Raw genomic sequence first — 19,727 nt, 5'->3', positions numbered from 1 at the left:
GTACAAAGGCGTAAGTACCACCAAGGCCCATAAAAGTATAGTGCTGTGCAGCCATTTTTAAAATACAAATATAGCGTGCCCTAATGTGCACAACTAGGGGTATGGAGCAAAGGGTGGAAGGCCAAATAACTCAAGATACCACATAAAAGGGAACATTACAAAGTGTCTGCTAAGATAGCAAGCCAAATACACATCAAGTCTTAGATTTTTCAAAACTAATTTATTAGCAGGTCACGTGTAAAACAATGCTTAGCGTTTTCCACCAACACGGGGAGCCTGCATCTTCACAGGCTTGGCAATCTTCTGCTTGTGTGAAGCCTTTCCTGGGGCCTAAAAGCAAAGAAACAATTTTAATGAACCAAACGGACTGACATCTGTCTATTTCGTGTTCTATTGCTCATAGCTACTGCTCACACGCAGATCTTCATTTGTATGTACCAAGGAGGGATTACACTGAGGAACATTACCTGCCCGAAACCCTGCAACCAGCAGTGTGATTTGCAGATACTGGTAATGACTTCCACAGGCCAGAAGTGGTCAGGGTTATGGAAACAGCCAAGGAAGCCGTGCCACACCAACTCCAAAATTCCCACAGAAGGAGCCAGCTACACTTCTGAGCCATGAAAACCTCGTTGCACAGCCCCATTGGCCATTTCTTTAACCTCAGTCACCTCAAATGACTGGTATGCTGGTCAGTGCCACCAATGGCAGTAGTGGAAGTACCCCTAAATGATTTGGTCTCCATCCTTAGGCATGTGTGCAAACATAGTGCAAGGTATGGAGCAAATTCTCCACCTCTGGCATATCCGACACTAGAACATGATTGGTGTAGGCTTCATTCCTGTATTCAATAAGGCGACAGTCAAGGAGTTTTATGTTGTGCAGGTGGGTGCAGTCACCTACTGTTTATTGATTCAAGTCACTTTTCGTAGATCCCAGACCATGCAGCTAATTCACAGTCTGCTCCATGACCTGCCCACACACCCATTCATTCCTGCATACAGCTTACACTATACATCACTTACCTTGGCAGGAACAACCTTTTTGGTAGCCTGCTTAGCCTTTTTTGCCTCTTTCGCAGCCCTGAAAAATAGAAGCAGTCAGTCAGTTCAATCCTGAACACTATGTAGAACTAGTGAAGATGCAGGGGTTAAAGCCTTAATTGACAGGAATACCTTCAAGGGGCTGTGCCAGGTTATTAGCTATAAACACAGGATAGGGAATATGTATCTGATCAGCCACTGGAACCTCCACCGACCCACTCATCCTCTATGGGACTGCCGAACATAAGCAAGCGCTGTACTCCGCTATATCGTGCAGTGCCGTAGAGAATGAATAGTGGCAGGGAACAAACACAAAGTGCCACTCCATTCAGGTGGAGAACGGGAATATGCCACAATGTGAAACCCACTGGTCAGACACTTACCCCCATCTGTGGGATAAATTGAAGACTTGCCACAGCCCCTTTAGGGACCAACGTATGCGCCAATCAGCTGCTAAAAACATTCCAGTTCCTACAGACAAGTGTTTTCACAGGATTTTCTGGCCTGAGAATTTCCCAGTGAAGAAAACGTGTCTGAAACTGCAGTGGCGGTTTTTACAGCACGAATAGGATCTTAAAGCGGTCATGTCATCCACGACCAACATGTGACGGCTGCAGAATTACAGTACAGACCGCTTCTATTACTTTCAAATACAAGCGTTAGACAAATGTTATCACATCCACTAAGAAAACTGTATTTGATATTGGTTAAGGTAACAGAATGTGCCACCACCAGCCAAGCACTCCAAGCGGCACCACTGTGGGCACAGTTGAAATCCACCATTCTAAACCCTTGGCACGGCTATGGAAGCAAAGATATAAAGGCCATCTATACGATAACTGCCTGTAAGTTACAAGATTTATGACAGTTGGGTTTTTAAATGGACCGTCAGCAGTTGTGACCATGCTAAACTGCTGACAGCACTATGTTGTAGTGCTATTATCAGAAGTGGTGACAAGATGCACATTTTGATAGTTCATCAATATTAAGCCTGGAAAGCCCCTTTAAGTGCACTAGATTCACTGTAAAGTGCACTGCATTGAATGGCTTCACAGCCCCTCCTGAGTGACAGCTGTAGTGGTCTCCTAGGTGGGTGCTTAGGCTGTCACTCAGGGAAGGGGCTGTAAAGAAGCACAATATAGAGCACTCCACAGTTCAGCACCTCCTGCCTGAAGACCTACAGGAGCAGTGCTGGCAGAATAAATGCTCAGTCACTAGCACCAATAGATATTTATATTGCTTTCCCAGTGCCATCAGCAGTTTAGCCTGATGAAAACAGCAGACACTCCCTTTAAATTTAATAAAGTAATTCATACCTTCATTACTACTGTGGAGCATATTTCTACTTTGGGCGCAGTGGGGGAGTAATTACTATGTGTGGGGGAAATTACTATATGGGGACAGTGTGGGTGGAAGTTACTACTGTGTGGGCAATGTGGGGGGAAATTACTATGAGGGCAGTGTGGGGGATTAATCTAAGGTTTTATTATTACTGGGGGCACTCTAGGTGGCATTTATAATTGCTGTAGACACTATAGGGACATTTCTAGTGGGCTCACTTTCAGCAGTATAGTACCTGGGGCATTGGGGACCACCATGGGCACAGTATTGGGAATGGAAGCAGGATGACATTGTTGGGACACCATGATATGGGGGAGGGGGGGGGGTGTTAATTGAAAAATCTAACGTGTTGGAAAAACTCTTAGAGACGAGATGCAGCTGAAAGAATTGTCATGGAGGTCTGTCAAATGGAGAAGAGGAAAGAAGGTCTACACAACAGGAATAAAGCAGCAGCCGCTGTCCGCTCAGAATGTTAGATGGTCACCACCCATCGTACATTATAGATCCTAAAACATTGTGCAAGATACGAACCACCCTTAAAAACAGACCATATTAAAGAGCATCTGTCAGCGTGGCCTCTAGCTTTACTTTCCATAAACAAACTCTGCAATGGGACTTTTGTCATCTAGTGTCGGCACTAACCGCACTATGTCCGTTCTGCAAAGAGATGCTCCAGCATCGTAACTCCATGGCGAATACAAATCTCACTTGTGGCCTGTCAAACCGCTAAGAACCTGGCTGGTGCTCAGACCAAATAAAGTACAGCATGTTACACCGTTCCTTCTCGTTCATCTAGTTCTTCCTGGGCCATATCTCACTCACCTGATTGCCTGTTCCCGCTGAGCCTTTCGCACTTCAGGCTTCTGGTTTCTCTTGGCCATAATTTCAGCCAGAGAGGCACCAGTGATAGCCCTCTGGAACTTTACAGCACGACGGGAACGTTTCTTCTGGATTTCTTCCTAAAAAGGGAATAATCACCAAATATGAAATATTAACCACCTTCTGAACCAATGGCACAAAAAAAAAAAAAATACAAAAGTACAAAAAAAAAATCTCAAGGCAAAGCCCAGTCAGACCTTTATTCATAAGCTTCTAAGGGTACTTTCATACTAGTGTTTGTTTTCTGGTATTGAGTTCCATCCTAGGGGCTCAATACTTGACCAGTTTTATCCTAATGCATTCTGAATGGAGAGCAACCCGTCCAGGATACATCAGTTCAGTCCCTCTTACGTTTCTTGGGCCGGAGAAAATACCGCAGCATTCTGCAGTTCTCTCCGGACAAAAATACTGATCACTTGCCGAATCCAGCATTCATTTCCATTGAAATGTATTAATGCTGGATCCGGCACTAAGTGTTCCAGCAAAACGGATCCGCCTTTCCGGTCTGCGCAGACCTTTAAAACTGCAAGTAAATAAATACCAGATCTGTTTTTCCAGATGACACCGGAGAGACAGACCCAGTATTTTAATGCATTTGTCAGACGGATCCACATCCGGATCTGTCTGACAAATGCCATCAGTTTGCGTCTGGATTGCTGTATCCAGCAGGCAGTGCCGCCGACGGAACTGCCTGCTGGAATCCTCAGCATGTGTGAAAGTACCCCAAGGCCTCGTGCACACAGCCGTTGAGCGTTTTGTGGTCTGCAAATCGCAGATCCGCAAAACACAGATCGTGTCAGTGTGCGTTCAGCAATTTGCAGAATGGCACAGAGAGCCATTGATATAACTGCCTATTTTTGTCTGCAAAACGGACAATAGGACACGTTATATTTTTTGGCGGACCACAGAACGGATGCAGACAGCACACCGTGTGATGTCCGCATCTTTTGCAGCCCCACTGAAGTGAATGGGTCCGCATCTAAGCCTGCAAAAAACTGCGGCTCAGATGTGGACCAAAACAACGGTCATGTGCATGAGGCCTAACAGGAATAAAAACGGAATACAGCTAAAAGATGCTTCTGAATTACAATACAATATAGCTGGCCGGCATGCTCAGCTATTTTTGGAAGTCCCAGTTAGATGCTGAACTGCCAAAAACAGGCTTCACATATGCTGGAAGTTGTAGTTCTGCACCAGAAATCCGAACTATGGAAGACAATGCTGAAAAAGGCTTCTGTCATCCCCCCAACTTTCAGTTTTTTTTACTTATTCCATATATGCCCCTCTTACCTCAGGCTGTGCAGTAATTACAGTAAAAAACACTTTTATTATATGTAAATTTCTTCACTGCCAGCAATTTGGGCGGACTTTGAAAAAACGCCCCCTCCTCCACTTGACAGGGCCAGTGAGCGCTCTCCCCCTCTCGCTGGCCATGCCTGCAGCCTCAAATCCCACGCCTGCGCCGTACCGGTAGTCATTCGGCGCAGGCGCTCTGAGAGAAGGACGCCGCTTCTTCCTCAGTGCGCCTGCGCCGATGACGTCAGCCCTACACCCGGAAGAGAAGACCTATTTTCCGGGTGTAGGGCTGACGTCATCGGCGCAGGCGCACCGAGGAAGGAGCAGCAAAGCGGCCGTCCTCTCAGGGCGCCTGCGCCGAATGACGACCGGTACAGAGCGGGATTTGAGGCTGCAGGCATGGCCAGCGAGAGGAGGAGAGCGCTCGCTGGCCCTGTCAAGTGGAGGAGGGGGCGTTTTTCAAACAGGATGCAGCAGTGAAGAAATTTACATATAATAAGTGTGTTTTTTACTGTAATTACTGCACTGCCCGAGGTAAGAGGGGCATATATGGAATCTGCTTACATTAATATAATAAGTCAAACTGAAAATTGGGGGTGGGGGGGGGGGGGGGGGTGACAGAAGCCCTTTAAGTTGTGTACATCTGAGAACCCAGACTACACATTGTTACATTTTACAAAACCCACCCACAGCCTGCAGATTACAAGCAGAACTGGTACAGAGGGAGGACACCACCAGTATAGTCCATCCGTATACATCATAAGCATCTTCTGAGGAGCCAACTCCTTCAGTTAACACCAAAACACGACCAAAGAACCCAGCATGTCCGATACTCTGCCTGGGAAGACGCCATGAAGGGCAAGTAACCAGAGCTCAAGGCTCATAGTGGCCTACAAGAGGTCTACAGAGAAGACAACAGGCCGGACCTCCCTGCTACTGTACACAGAACCAACTAGAGAGGCGCAAATCGACCTGGTCAGATTCAGGAGCAGTATGGCGCCATGATTGTGTCTGCGCCGATGCTCCGAGAGCAGCTCTGCGACTACTGCCCAAGTAAAGGCTCATTCAAATGACTATTCTTTAGGCGGAATCCATTCTGCAATTTTGCGGAACGCATACGGACCCATTCATTTCAACAAGTGGGGGGGGGGGGGGGGGGGTGCAAACGGTACCACAGCCCTGCAAAATAGAGAGCATGTCCTATACTAGTCCACAACTGCAGAGGAGACTAGGACAGTGGTATCCGCAGAGCCTCCGCCCTTGTGCCGCTGCCCCCAGTCACTACGCCATACATACCGACTGCCCCTTCTTGTGCTTCCTCCTGTACAGGACGGTCCAGTTGATCTGACGGGGGTTCCTCTTGGAAAGGAACGCAGACTCGCATTTTGCATTGAGGAACTGGAACACCTGTAAGAACAGAAAGCTCAGGTCACCAGATGTAGCAGAGCCGTAGGATGGAGGCTGACCGACACCCTGACAAGTAACGCAGAGACATGCTAGGGCCTTCCGGGTGCATAAGGCGCTGTTCACATTTGTGTTACAGGCACCAGTCATTCCGGTCACTGCTGTCACCGGCTTCCGTCATGACCGGATCAGCCCCGTTCTGCAGATAGAAGCGCTGCAGTCCGGTCTGACACAGGCTAGGCCTCCACCACAACACGGGGCCAGTCACCATGTAGCCTAGTCCGCTCTGCTACATCACACCGCGGCCTGCTCCATACCTTCCCGTCAGTCCTGGCGTAGCGCCGCCCGTGCCCCGGGTAGATCTTGTAGCCGCTGAAGCTGCACAGCTCGACCCTGCGAACACAAAATGAAGAGCGGTCAGCGAGTGCGGGCCCGGCGCCGCCTGCCCCCCATAGCGGCGAGGAGCAGGCCGGGCGCGGGGCGCGGGATGGCGGCGGATTCACACAAGACGCTACAGCACTCGGCCTTACTTCATGGCGCCGGCTAAGATGGCGAAGAGAAAGAGAGGATTGTGGGTAATAGGCTATATATAGTGACGCCAGCAGGGGGCGCGGCTCCGCTGTAACACCTTCACTGCCGGGTCTGGACGCGGGATGCCGTCCTGGCACTGTTCATTAGGGTAGTTGTGGGCATAGCTGGCCCCTAGAATGTCCTGCCAGCCGCACATGGCTCCATAGACAGCTGGTTGGTTGGTTGTGTTGGCTTCAGATTTAGGGCACCTGCACATGAACGTATTTTCTTTCTGTGTCCTTTAAGTTTGCGGAATCATTCCGTATATGGAATCGTTCGCTTCAGTGGGTCTGCAAAAAAAACGGAAGTTACTCCGTGTGCGTTCAGTTTCCATATTTCCATTCCGCAAAAAAAAAATAGAACATGTCCTATTATTGTTCGCATTACGGACGAGGGTAAGACGGTTCTATTAGGGGCCAGCTGTTCTGTTCCACAAAATACGGAATGCTCATGAACGTCATCCGAACTTTTTGCGGACCATAAAATACATACGGTCGTGTGCATGAGGCCTCAGGGGCATTCATATGACCGCATTTTCATTCTGCCTCCACCCATTCATTTCCACAAAGGATGCTGACGACACACCATGTGTTGTCCGTATCTAAATGTCCGTTCTGCGGCCCCGCAATAAATAAAAAAATAGGACAAGAATAAGACATGTTCTATTTTGCAGACAAGAACAGGCATTTGTAACAAAAGGCGGGTCATGCGGAATGGGAAAATGCGGAACACACATGTATCAGTGTTTTGCACAGCCACAATTTGTGGATCGCAAAACGGATACAGTCATGTGAATGCCCCCTTATCCCTCATGCAGACATCCATGGATACCGGACTGGCATTGCAGGAGCGCACGGTGTCATTGGTTGCTATGACACAGTGCGCTCCTGCAATGCCAGTCTAGTATCTCACGGACCGCGTTCCACGGATGTCTGTATGGAGCTTTAGGCCACTTTTAGGTACAATTCACACAGCGGTTTTTCCTGGCACAATTTTGGCAAAATGACTGCTGCTTTAAACCACCGCACTGCAATCTACAGCGCTAGCCCCCCCCCCACACACACACACTGAAATAAATGGAAGGCAGTAACTGCGCAGACACCTGTGGTGAAATTTTGCAGGCGGCTGTGTAGTTACTGCCTCCCATTCATTTCGGGGGAGGGGGGTAGCGCTGTAAATTGTAGAGCGGCGGTTTAAAGCAGCAGTTGTGGTGAGAAGGGACAGGTTTAAAAATGACGGGCAGGTGCACAGTCACCTTCGGCCTCATGCACACAAACGTATTTTCTTTTTGAGTCCGTTCATTTTTTTTTGCGGGGACCGTATACGGAACCATTCATTTCAATGGGTCCTCAAAAAAACTGGACGTTACTCCGTCTGCATTCCATTTCTGTATGTCTGTATGTCCTATTATTTTCCACATTACGGACAAGGATAGGACAGTTCTATTAGAGGCCCCCTGTTCCGTTCCGCAAAATACTGAATGCACACGAACGTCATCTATATTTTTTGCGGACCGCAGAATACATATGGTCGTGTGCATGAGCCCTTAAGCTTGTTCTGTGATTCCAGCCAATGTACTAGGCATTCATGTGCCATCCATACGAACGTGGCCGGCCTTAGGTTACATTGCGCCCTGTGTAAGCAGTCACTTTGGCACACCCCCCCCCCCCCCCCCCCCTCCACACACACCTCTGCTACCATTACAGGGTACAGAGTACACTGAATTAGTAGCATCAAATTTAAAGGGTTTCTGTCACCCCAAATTTCGCTATTAAAGAGGCTGACATTATAGATGTGAGAATGTCACCTGAATTTAACTCTGCATTTCTTTTATTTAAAGGGCTTCTGTCACCCCCCAACCCCCAATTTTCAGTTTTTAACTTATTATATTTGTTAATGTAAGCAGATTCCATATATGCCCCTCTTACCTCGGGTTCTGCAGTAATTACAGTAAAAAACGTACTTTTATTATATGTAAATTTCTTCACTACCAGTAAGTTGGGCGGACTTGCTGGTAGCCACCGCATCCTCTGTTTGAAAATACGCCCCCTCCTCCACTTGATTAACTGGGCCAGCGAGCGCTCTCCTCCTCTCACTGGCCCTGTCTGCAGCATCAAATCCCGCGCCTGCGCCGTACCGGTTGTCATTCGGCGCAGGCGCTCTGAGAGAAGGACGGCCGCTCCTTCCTCAGTGCGCCTGCGCCGATGACGTCAGCCCTACACCCGGAAGGGAGGTCTTCTCTTCCAGGTGTAGGGCTGACGTCATCGGCGCAGTCGCACTGAGGAAGGAGCGGCCGTCCTCTCAGAGCGCCTGCGCCGAATGACGACCGGTACAGCGCGGGATTTGAGGCTTCAGGCAGGGCCAGCCAGAGGAGGAGAGCGCTCGCTGGTCCTGTCAATCAAGTGGAGGAGGGGGCGTATTTTCAAACAGAGTGTACTGAACGGGACGGCGCAGGTGCGAGATTTACACGGCAGACGGGGCCAGGAGAACCAACGCTGGCCTGGCCCTGTCAGTCAAGACTGAATGTGGTACCCAGACCCAAACCTCTTTACAGAAGTTCAGGTTTGGGTTCTGTGTTTTGTAGCATAACATGGTTATAAGGGAAAATAATAATAGCATTCTTAATACAGAATGCTTAGTAAAATAGGGCTGGAGGGGTTAAAAAACTCACCTTAACCCCTTAGGCACCGGGCTCATTTTCACCTTAAAGGGACTCTGACAGGCCCAATAACCATAATTAGCTGTACATATCCATGCACAGGTCTTCTAATGTGCATTAAAAACATATAAGTATAACCCCTGTCCACATTATGAATACTGCAAACTCATGTTTTATAACCTGAACTAATCCATGTTCTTTCTGCCCAAGGGGCGGGGTTTCAGCTTCTCTTGCGCCCAGCTCATCAATATTCACTTAGCTGGGCGGCTTCTGCAGTCCCCGACCGCCCGAAATCCGGCACATGCCCAATAGAAAGCTATGGTGCCAGGCGCATGCGCAGAAGCGCATGCGCCGTTCTGAGATTGTTTTTTCGTCACATGTTGTACTTCATGACACTGGTAAAATGGAGTCCAAAAAATTAATTTTAATGTATAAAAAAATACCAAATTTACAAAAAATTGGGAAAAATTTCCAAATTTACAAATTTCAATTTCTCTACTTTTATAATAGATAGTAATACCTCCAAAAATAGTTATTATTTTACATTCCCTATATGTCTACTTCATGTTTGGATCATTTGGGAAATTAAATTTTATTTTTTGGAGGATGTTAGCCTTAGAAGTTTAGAAGCAAATCTAGAAATTTTCAAAAACCCACTTTTTAAGGACCAGTTCAGGTCTGAAGTTTCTTTTGTGAGGCTTACATAATAGAAACCACCCAAAAATGACCCCATTCTAGAAACTACACCCCTCAAGGTATTCAAAACTGATTTTTACAAACGTTGTTAACCCTTTAGGTGTTCCACAGGAGTTAATGGCAAATAGAGATAAAATTTCAGATTTTTGGGCAAATTTTCCATTTTATTACATTTTTTCCAGTAACAAAGCAAGGGTTAACAGCCAAACAAAACTCAATATTTATTGCCCCGATTCTGTAGTTTGCAGAAACACCCCATGTGTGGCCGTAAACTACTGTACGGGCACACGGTAGGGCGTAGAGGGAAAGGTGCACCGTGTGGTTTTTGGAAGCCAGATTTTGCTGGACTGGTTTATTTACACCAGGGATGTCAAACTCGTGGCCCTCCAGCTGTTGCAAAACTACATCTCCCATCATGCCTGGGCATACTACAGCTATCAGGGAATGATGGGAGTTGTAGTTTTGCAACATCTGGAGGGCCATGAGTTTGACATCCATGATTTACACCATGTCCCATTTGAAGCCCCCCTGATGCACCCCTAGAGTAGAAACTCCATAAAAGTGACCCCATCTAAGAAACTACACCCCTCAAGGTATTCAAAACTGATTTTACAAACGTCGTTAACCCTTTAGGTGTTCCACAAGAGTTATTGGCATATGGAGATGAAATTTAGGAATTTACATTTTTTGGCTAATTTTCCATTTTAATCCATTTTTTCCAGTAACAAAGCAAGGGTTGACAGCCAAACAAAACTTAATATGTATTGCCCCGATTCTGTAGTTTGCAGAAATACCCCACATGTGGCCGTAAACTACTGTACGGGCACATGGTAGGGCGTAGAGGGAAAGGTGCGCCGTGTGGTTTTTGGAAGGCAGATTTTGCTGGACTGGTTTATTTACACCATGTCCAATTTGAAGCCCCCCTGATGCACCCCTAGTGTAGAAACTCCATAAAAGTGACCCCATCTAAGAAACTACACCCCTCAAGGTATTCAAAACTGATTTTAAAAACGTCGTTAACCCGTTAGGTGTTCCACAAGAGTTATTGGCAAATGGAGATGAAATATAAGAATTAAAATCTTTTGGCTAATTTTCCATTTGAATTCATTTTTTCCAGTATCAAAGCAAGGGTTAACAGCCAAACAAAACTCAATATTTATTGCCCCGATTCTATAGTTTGCAGAATCACCCCATATGTGGACATAAACTACTGTACGGGCAAATGGTAGGGCGTAGAGGGAAAGGTGCACCGTGTGGTTTTTGGAAGGCAGATTTTGCTGGACTGGTTTATTTATACCATGTCCCATTTGAAGCCCCCCTGATGCACCCCTAGAGTAGAAACTCCATAAAAGTGACCCCATCTAAGAAACTACACCCCTCAAGGTATTCAAAACTGATTTTACAAACGTCGTTAACCCTTTAGGTGTTCCACAAGAGTTATTGGCAAATGGAGATGAAATTTAAAAATTTCAATTTTTGGGCTAATTTTCCATTTTAATAAATTTTTTCCTGTAACAAAGCAAGGGTTAACAGCCAAACAAAACTCAATATTTATTGCCCCGATTTGGTAGTTTGCATACGGCCATACCCTTAACCACTTCCCTACCGCCCATTGACTATAAACGTCCTTGGGGCGGTCAGTTGTGGTGTCCCTGCCTTCTAGATCGCTGTATACACATAGCGCTTCCTGTTCCAGCCCGGAACAGGAAGTGAAATAAATAAAAGAAATGCATACATATTAGGTATCGCCACGTCCGTAACAACAAGCTCTATAAAAATATCACATGACCTAACCCCTCAGGTGAACAAGTATGTGTCGCTCCTCTAGCGTGGGGAGATTGAACCAGAGTCTCCATAACAGGCCTGACAAAATCACCCAGTGCCAGTGGAGCGACACAAATATGTGTCGCTCTTCTAGCGTGGGGAGATTGAAAATGAGTCTCTATAACAGGCCTGACAAAATCTACCAGTGCCAGTGGAGCGACACTAGTATGTTTCGCTCCTTAAGCGTGGGTAGATTGAACATTAGTCTCTATAACAAGCCGGACATAATATACCAGCGCCAGTGGAGCGACGCAAGAATGTGTCGCTCATCAAGCATGGGGACATAAATATAGTTAAAAAAAATTGATACGTTGATAAACAATATTTATTGAACAAAAAATCCAATATACAACAATACAACACATTAACTACCAAACAGGCAAAAATACCGAACTTAACGGTTCTTTGCTAATTAATCACAAAATGTTTATACAAAATCGGTCCTGCCAGTCCACCCTTCCTGCGTCAGAGCAGAAATAATCCGCAAAACAGTCTCTCATCCGTGCAACCGCTACAATTGACCGAGGTCCAAAACTTTGAATGCTTGCCATCTCGCTGTTCTCTGGTATCTGTTCCAAATTGAGTGGTTCTTTTTTAAGGAGGTAGTTGTGTAACACCACAGCAGACTTTACAACTTCGTCGACCGATTCTACCTTCATATGAATGGGTTTAGTGAAAATCCTCCATTTTGCAACCAAAATTTGGAATGTGCATTCAACCATTCTTCGAGCCCTGGTCAAGCGGTAGTTGTATGTGCAATTTTTTAAATCTAATCCGCGGCTTCAATACGGTTTCAGAAGATTTCTACACATTTGGAAGGCCTCATCACCAACCAATACAAACGGCATGGGTGGGCCATCTGTACCTGCCAGTGGTTGAGGCAGAGGAAAATCATATTGTCTGATATATAGACTACGGCCAATATAAGAATTTTTTTTTTAAAAACATTGAATTGTTGGTGCGTCCATAGGCCCCTACGTCGACGGCAACAAAACGATATTGGGCATCTGCAATAGCCATTAGGATGATCGAGAAATATTTCTTGTAGTTGTAAAACTCTGATCCGGTTCCTTGAAGCTTGATAATCCGAATATGTTTCCCGTCTACCGCACCTAAGCAGTTGGGAAACTGACAAACGTTTCAAAATTTTTCAGATATTTCTGTCCAATGCTGTTGAGTTGGATGTGGGATAAATTCATCATGCAGTTGTTCCCACAAAACACGGCATGTCTCCTTCACAATTATGGAGACAGTTGGTATCCCAAGGCGAAATTGAAAATGGAGTGAGCTGAAACTTTCTCCACTTGCCAGAAACCTAAAAAAAATATATATATAGGGTAAATCCTAGTAAAATATTTTTCCACAAAAATAATATACCGTATTTTTCGCCCTATAAGACGCACCGGCCCATAAGACGCACCTAGATTTTTAAGGAGGAAAAAATAAAATAAAAAAATTTGAACCAAAAGGTGTGCCTAATGGTGTTATGTGGGATCTGGGGATGACACTGTTATGGGGGGGTCGGTGGATGGCATTGTTATGGGGGTCTGTGGATAGCACGGTTATGGGGATCTGTGGATGGTACTGTTATAGGGGTCTGTGGTTGGCACTGTTATGGGGGGTCCGTGGATGGCACGGTTATGGGGATCTGTGGATGGCGCGGTTATGGGGATCTGTGGATGGCGCAGTTATGGGGATCTGTGGATGGCGTGGTTATGGGGATCTGTGGATGGCGCGGTTATGGGGATCTGTGGATGGCGCGGTTATGGGGATCTGTGGATGGCGCGGTTATGGGGATCTGTGGATGGCGCGGTTATGGGGATCTGTGGATGGCGCGGTTATGGGGATCTGTGGATGGCACGGTTATGGGGATCTGTGGATGGCGCGGTTATGGGGATCTGTGGATGGCGCGGTTATGGGGATCTGTGGATGGCGCGGTTATGGGGATCTGTGGATGGCACGGTTATGGGGATCTGTGGATGGCACGGTTATGGGGATCTGTGGATGGCACGGTTATGGGGATCTGTGGATGGCACGGTTATGGGGATCTGTGGATGGCACGGTTATGGGGATCTGTGGATGGCACGGTTATGGGGATCTGTGGATGGCACGGTTATGGGGGGCACTGTGGATGGCACGGTTATGGGGGGCACTGTGGATGGCACTGTTATGGGGGGCACTGTGGATGGCACGGTTATGGGGGGCACTGTGGATGGCACTGTTATGGGGGATCTGTTGATGACACATAAATAGCATTTTACGCTATGTGTCCACAGACCCCCATAACAGTGCCATCCATAGAATGACCCCCAATAGGGATGAGGGGCCGGCGTCCAGCTCTGTAATTACAGCGGGCCCGGTGCAGTCACTGTATTCTGCTACACCAGGCCCGCTCACTGTAGGAATCCTAACTGCAGGCAATGCTAACAGTCTTTTATCCAGCCTGTACTTACGATACTAACTTTCCGGCAGGCAGCGGGCAGGAGGCTGAACTGGTGGGCGGGCGCTTACAACGTAACTCACTATGTCACGCGCCGGCTCTCCCTTCTTCATTCATAAAGTGGGCGGAGCCGGCGCGTGACATAGTGAGTTACGTTGTAAGCGCCCGCCCACCAGTTCAGCCTCCTGCCCGCCGGAAAGTTAGTATCGTAAGTACAGGCTGCATAAAAGACTGTTAGCATTGCCTGCAGTTAGGATTCCTACAGTGAGCGGGCCCGGTGTAGCAGAATACAGTGACTGCACCGGGCCCGCTGTAGTTACAGACCTGGATGCCGGCCCCTCCTCCCTCATCCATGCCCACTAATACACCCGCCACCGCGCTGCGCAGCATGCGGTCGGCGGTATACAAAGTCAAGTATTCGCCACATAAGACGCACTGCCTTTCCCCCCACAATTTTGGGGGGGGGGAAAGTGCGTCTTATAGGGCGAAAAATACGGTACAAGGTACATCAATCGGACGCAATTCTATGGGACCTTATTTCCATTCTTTTGTTTGGTCAAGATTTTTTATGCGGCCTAAAGAATTTTTTAGAAAATGCAACGATAAAAGTTGCTCTCCATGGCGAACAATATTGATCACAGTAAATTCAACATCGTTAATGAACATTATCTGGATGAAAACTTTAGCATACAAGATATTGAAGTCAAAATAATAATGCTAAGCATCATTTGTAGCCCCAATTATGCACTTTGTACAGTGATGCCAGAATAACTGAGCAAATTTTGGTTCACAAACATTTATGGTGTCACACTAAAACCCAAAATATCAAACGTAAAAAATGTATACTAAAAATAAATTTAACAATATATCATAAGTATTACAATTGTCAAGGAACCATGAACCAGACGTACAACAAGAGGTAAGTGGAAATAAGAAGGCTTTATTGAAAATCAAGCTGTAAGGCAAAAGTGCAAACGGATGGCTAAACCGAAGCAGGGTCTTGCGAAGCCAGAGGTCAGGAACCGGAAGGGTAGTCAGACGAAGCCTGGATCAGGAACCAGCAGGGTAGTCAGACGAAGCCTGGATCAGGAACCAGCAGGGTAGTCAGACGAAGCCAGGATCAGGAACCAGAAGCAGCAGCAGTCTTAGAAGCATGTGAACACAGGAGGACCAAGCAAGGAACTGAAGCCACAGACCTCCTATATATATGAGCTAGGCATCCAGCTCCTCCCAGTGGAAAGGAGAAGCCGCAGGGAGAAACCAAGATGGCCGCCAGCACATGTCAAACGAAGGAGAACAGCAAGAAGGTAAGACCATGACAGTACCTGAACGGTTTCTGAGGGAAGCGTGCGTGGAAGGCTCGGAGCAAGGCAGGAGCATGGACATCTGCGGAGGGAACCCAGGAACGCTCCTCTGGACCATAACCACGCCAATGGACCAAAAACTGCACCCGACCGCGGACCAGGCGTGAGTCCAGGATATTGCTCACCTCATACTCCTCACGATTGCCCACTTGGACCGGACGAGGCCGAGGAACCGAGGAAGTGAAACGATTACACACCAGTGGCTTCAACAGGGAGACATGAAACACGTTGGAGATCCGCATGCCAGGAGGAAGCGCAAGGGCATAGGCTACCGGGTTTACCCTGCGAAGCACTCGGAAGGGACCAACAAAGCGAGGCGCCAGCTTGGGAGTGGGCACTCGAAGGTTGAGGTTGCGGGTGGACAACCATACGCGGTCTCCGACCTGGTAGGAAGGAGCGGGCGCTCGTCTGCGATCAGCCTGAAGTCTCTGGCGCTGCGCAGAGACCTCAAGGGACCTCTGGATCTGTACCCAAGAAGCACGTAGGACGGAAAGGTGATCCTCCACAGCCGGAATATCCTGGGGAGAGAATACCTCCGGTAACACGGCAGGTTGGAACCCATAATTGGCCATGAAGGGAGACGTCCCAGAGGAAGAGTTCACCGCCGTGTTCCTGGCAAACTCAGCCCAAGGCAGGAGGTCAACCCAATTGTCTTGGTGATCGGAGACATAGCAACGAAGGAATTGCTCCAAGGCCTGATTGGATCGTTCTGCGGCCCCATTGGACTGAGGGTGGTAGGCCGAGGAGAAAGAGAGATGAATCCCCAACTGGGAGCAAAAGGCGCGCCAGAACCTGGACACAAACTGACTCCCCCGATCCGACACAATCTCCTTGGGCAAACCTGTGCAACCGGAAGACCTCCCTGGCAAAAATCGTGGCCAACTCTTGTGCAGAGGGTAACTTCTTGAGAGGAACACAGTGGCACATTTTGGAAAACCGATCCACAATCATGAGAATGACCGTATGGCCTCGGGATGCAGGGAGGTCCACAATGAAATCCATCCCCAGGTGTGACCATGGACGCTCCCCGGTGGCTATGGGTTGCAAAAGGCCCAACGGAAGGTGCCGAGGGGACTTACTCTGGGCACAAACGGAGCATGCCGCTACATATGCGGCGATGTCGGAACGTAGAGAAGGCCACCAGAACAGACGTGAAACAGCCCAGGACAGCTGATTCTTTCCAGGATGCCCGCGGCCTTGGAGTTATGGTAGGTTCGCAACAACCGAGTGCGCAACTCCTCAGGCACAAAACATCTGCCGTTGGGTCTCCCAGAGGGAGCACCAGATTGAGCCGCCAAAATCTGCTCACCCAGGGGAGAGGTCAGGCTGGTGCGAATGGCGGCCAGGATCTGATTCGGAGGTATGACCGAAGTCGGAATCGACTCCTCCCCGGACAGCTCGGAGTACTGCCGTGATAAGGCATCCGCTCTGATGTTCTTGGAACCGGGTAGGTAGGAGACCATGTAATTAAAACGTGACAAGAACAGAGCCCATCTGGCCTGACGTGGTGTCAATCTCTTGGCCTCAGAGAGGTAGGTCAGATTCTTGTGGTCCGTCAGGATGAGAACCGGAACCACCGAGCCCTCGAGCAAGTGCCTCCATTCTTTAAGGGCCTGCACGATGGCCAATAACTCCCTGTCACCAATCTGATAGTTGCACTCCGCGGAAGACAGTTTCCGGGAGTAAAACCTACAAGGAAGCAGAGGACCCTCTGGTGTTCTACGCTGAGACAGAAGGGCGCCTACTCCCGTCTCAGACGCGTCCACCTCGAGGACAAAAGGCAACCCAGGGTTGGGATGCGACAGAATCGGAGCCGACACAAAGGCGGACTTTAGAGCCTCAAAAGCTCGGATGGCCTCGAGCGGCCAGACCTGGGGATTACTGCCCTTCCTGGTCAGATCCGTGAGAGGCTTGGCTAGCATGGAAAAGTCCCTGATGAACTTCCGATAATAATTGGCGAAGCCCAAAAAGCGCTGCAGGGCACGAAGACCACTGGGCTGGGGCCACTGTAAGACAGCCGAAACCTTCTCAGGATCCATGGAGAACCCCTCAGCGGAAATGATGTAACCTAAGAAGGTTACCTGGGATCGGTGAAATTCGCATTTCTCAAGCTTACCGAACAGCTTGTTCTCTCGTAACCGTTGCAACACTCGTCTGACATCCAGAATGTGGGCCTCCATGGATTCCGAATATACCAAGATGTCATCCAAATAGACCACCACACACTGCTGCAACAGGTCACGGAAAACATCGTTGATGAATTCCTGGAAGACTGCGGGCGCATTGCACAACCCAAAGGGCATAACCAAGGATTCATAATGACCGGTCCTGGTGTTAAACGCGGTCTTCCACTCATCGCCCGCCTTGATCCTTACCAGGTTATATGCCGCCCTCAGGTCGAGTTTGGTAAAGACCGTGGCCCCTTTGAGGCGATCGAACAGCTCGGAAATCAAGGGTATCGGGTAAGCGTTCTTGATCGTGATGCGATTGAGACCCCTGTAATCGATGCAAGGCCTCAACTCACCGCCCTTCTTTTTCACAAAGAAAAATCCAGCCCCTGCCGGGGACGAGGATTTGCGAATGTGTCCGCGTGAAAGCGCCTCCCTCACGTACTCCTCCATGGCCTCATTCTCCGCTACCGACAGTGGATAGACTTTGCCACGAGGAGGAACGGCACCAGATTGTAACTCTATGGCACAATCGTATGGGCGGTGCGGAGGTAGGGCAACCGCACGCACCTTATCGAATACATCCCGGTACTCCTCGTATTCAGGAGGCAACAGAGAGTCCGAGGAAGTACACAGCAACTTGACAGGCCCATGGATGCAACTAGCCCCACACTGCGGTGACCACGAGAGGATCTCGGCCGATCTCCAATCGAAAGTCGGATTATGCTTCTGGAGCCAGGGGTACCCCAAGACCACCGAGTAGTGTGGAGACGAAATAACCTGGAGACAGACCGACTCTCTGAACGGCACCAATGGCCATCCCCACTGGAAGGGTCTCATGAGTCACGTGTGGCGGCAGAAGGGGTCTGCCGTCTATCGCCTCAAGAGCCAGTGGGGAACCTCGAGGCTGCAGAGGAATGGAATTGGCGGCAGCGAACACACTATCAATGAACAAACCACCAGCACCAGAGTCCACCAACGCCTGGGTCGTCACCGAGCCCCCGACCCAGGAGAGGACAACAGTAATCAGTGGTTTGTCAACACGGGAAACCGGGGACGAGGAGACTCCACCCAAGATCTGCCCCCGACAGGATCTCAGGTGCGAGCGTTTCCCGGACGGTTCGGGCATGCCAACCGAAAATGCCCACCGAGACCACAGTACATGCATCGGCCCTCGCGTCTCCGGAGTACCCTCTCCCCCTCGGACAGGTGAGCAAACCCCAGCTGCATGGGTTCACCCCCAGACAAGTCATCCCCAGGAGGCGTGGGAGGAGAGGGAGGCACGGGTGGGACAGCAAACTGTAGGCGCCAATCTGTTAGAAGACCTCCGCAGGCTCTCCTTAAAGGAAGGTCTCTCCCTGAGTCTGGTGTCAATCAAAATCAGGAAAGAAATAAGAGACTCGAGCTCCACTGGTAGGTCCTTAGCTGCAACCTCATCCTTCAAGGCATCCGAGAGACCATGAGAGAAAGCAGCGACCAGAGCCTCATTATTCCAGCCCACCTCTGCTGCCAGGGTACGAAACTCAATGGCGTATTCAGCTACGGATCGTGAACCCTGTCTGATGGACATAAGGAGCTTCGCAGCAGAGGCAGCGCGAGCCGGCACATCGAATACCTTCCGAAGAGAAGCAACAAAACCGGAAAACTCGGCAACCACCGGATTGTTGTTCTCCCATAAAGGGCTGGCCCAGGCCAAGGCCTTGTCCGAGAGCAGCGAGATCAAGAAGCCCACCTTTGATCTCTCAGTAGGAAAGGCATGTGGCAGCAACTCGAAATAAATGCCCACCTGGTTAAGGAAACCTCGGCACTGAGTTGGCTCTCCCCCAAAGCGCTGTGGAAGGGGGGCAGAACCGGTCATACCCCGAAACACCGCAGGCGCAGCAACAGGTGTCGGGGTAGACTCTGGCGCAACAACCGGAGCGGCAGTAGGAGCGGGCCCAGGAGCGACAACCGACCCATCAGCAACGGAAGCTAAATGAGCCGTGCGTTCAAGCAGGGTTTGCAACGCCACAGCGAACCGACCCAACAGGTGATCCTGCTGAT

The 19,727-nt window shown here is 48.8% G+C and overlaps 1 protein-coding gene across 1 annotated transcript; it reads right to left on the bottom strand.

Moving 5' to 3' along the window:
* Window positions 1-200: 200 nt before the first annotated feature.
* Window positions 201-6,561, bottom strand: RPL24 (ribosomal protein L24). Its single transcript, XM_044285047.1, has 6 exons — window positions 6,494-6,561; window positions 6,281-6,356; window positions 5,856-5,966; window positions 3,207-3,343; window positions 1,026-1,083; window positions 201-330 (listed from the first exon to the last, which is right to left on the bottom strand). The coding sequence occupies exons 1-6, from the start codon at window positions 6,496-6,498 to the stop codon at window positions 250-252; spliced, it is 468 nt and encodes a 155-aa protein (XP_044140982.1). The 5' UTR covers window positions 6,499-6,561; the 3' UTR covers window positions 201-249.
* Between the last annotated feature and the right edge of the window lie 13,166 nt (window positions 6,562-19,727).

This window comes from Bufo gargarizans, chromosome 3 (assembly GCF_014858855.1).
Source record: "Bufo gargarizans isolate SCDJY-AF-19 chromosome 3, ASM1485885v1, whole genome shotgun sequence".
Classification (NCBI taxonomy): Eukaryota; Metazoa; Chordata; class Amphibia; order Anura; family Bufonidae; genus Bufo; species Bufo gargarizans.
This window is presented reverse-complemented; position numbering and strand designations above follow the sequence as displayed.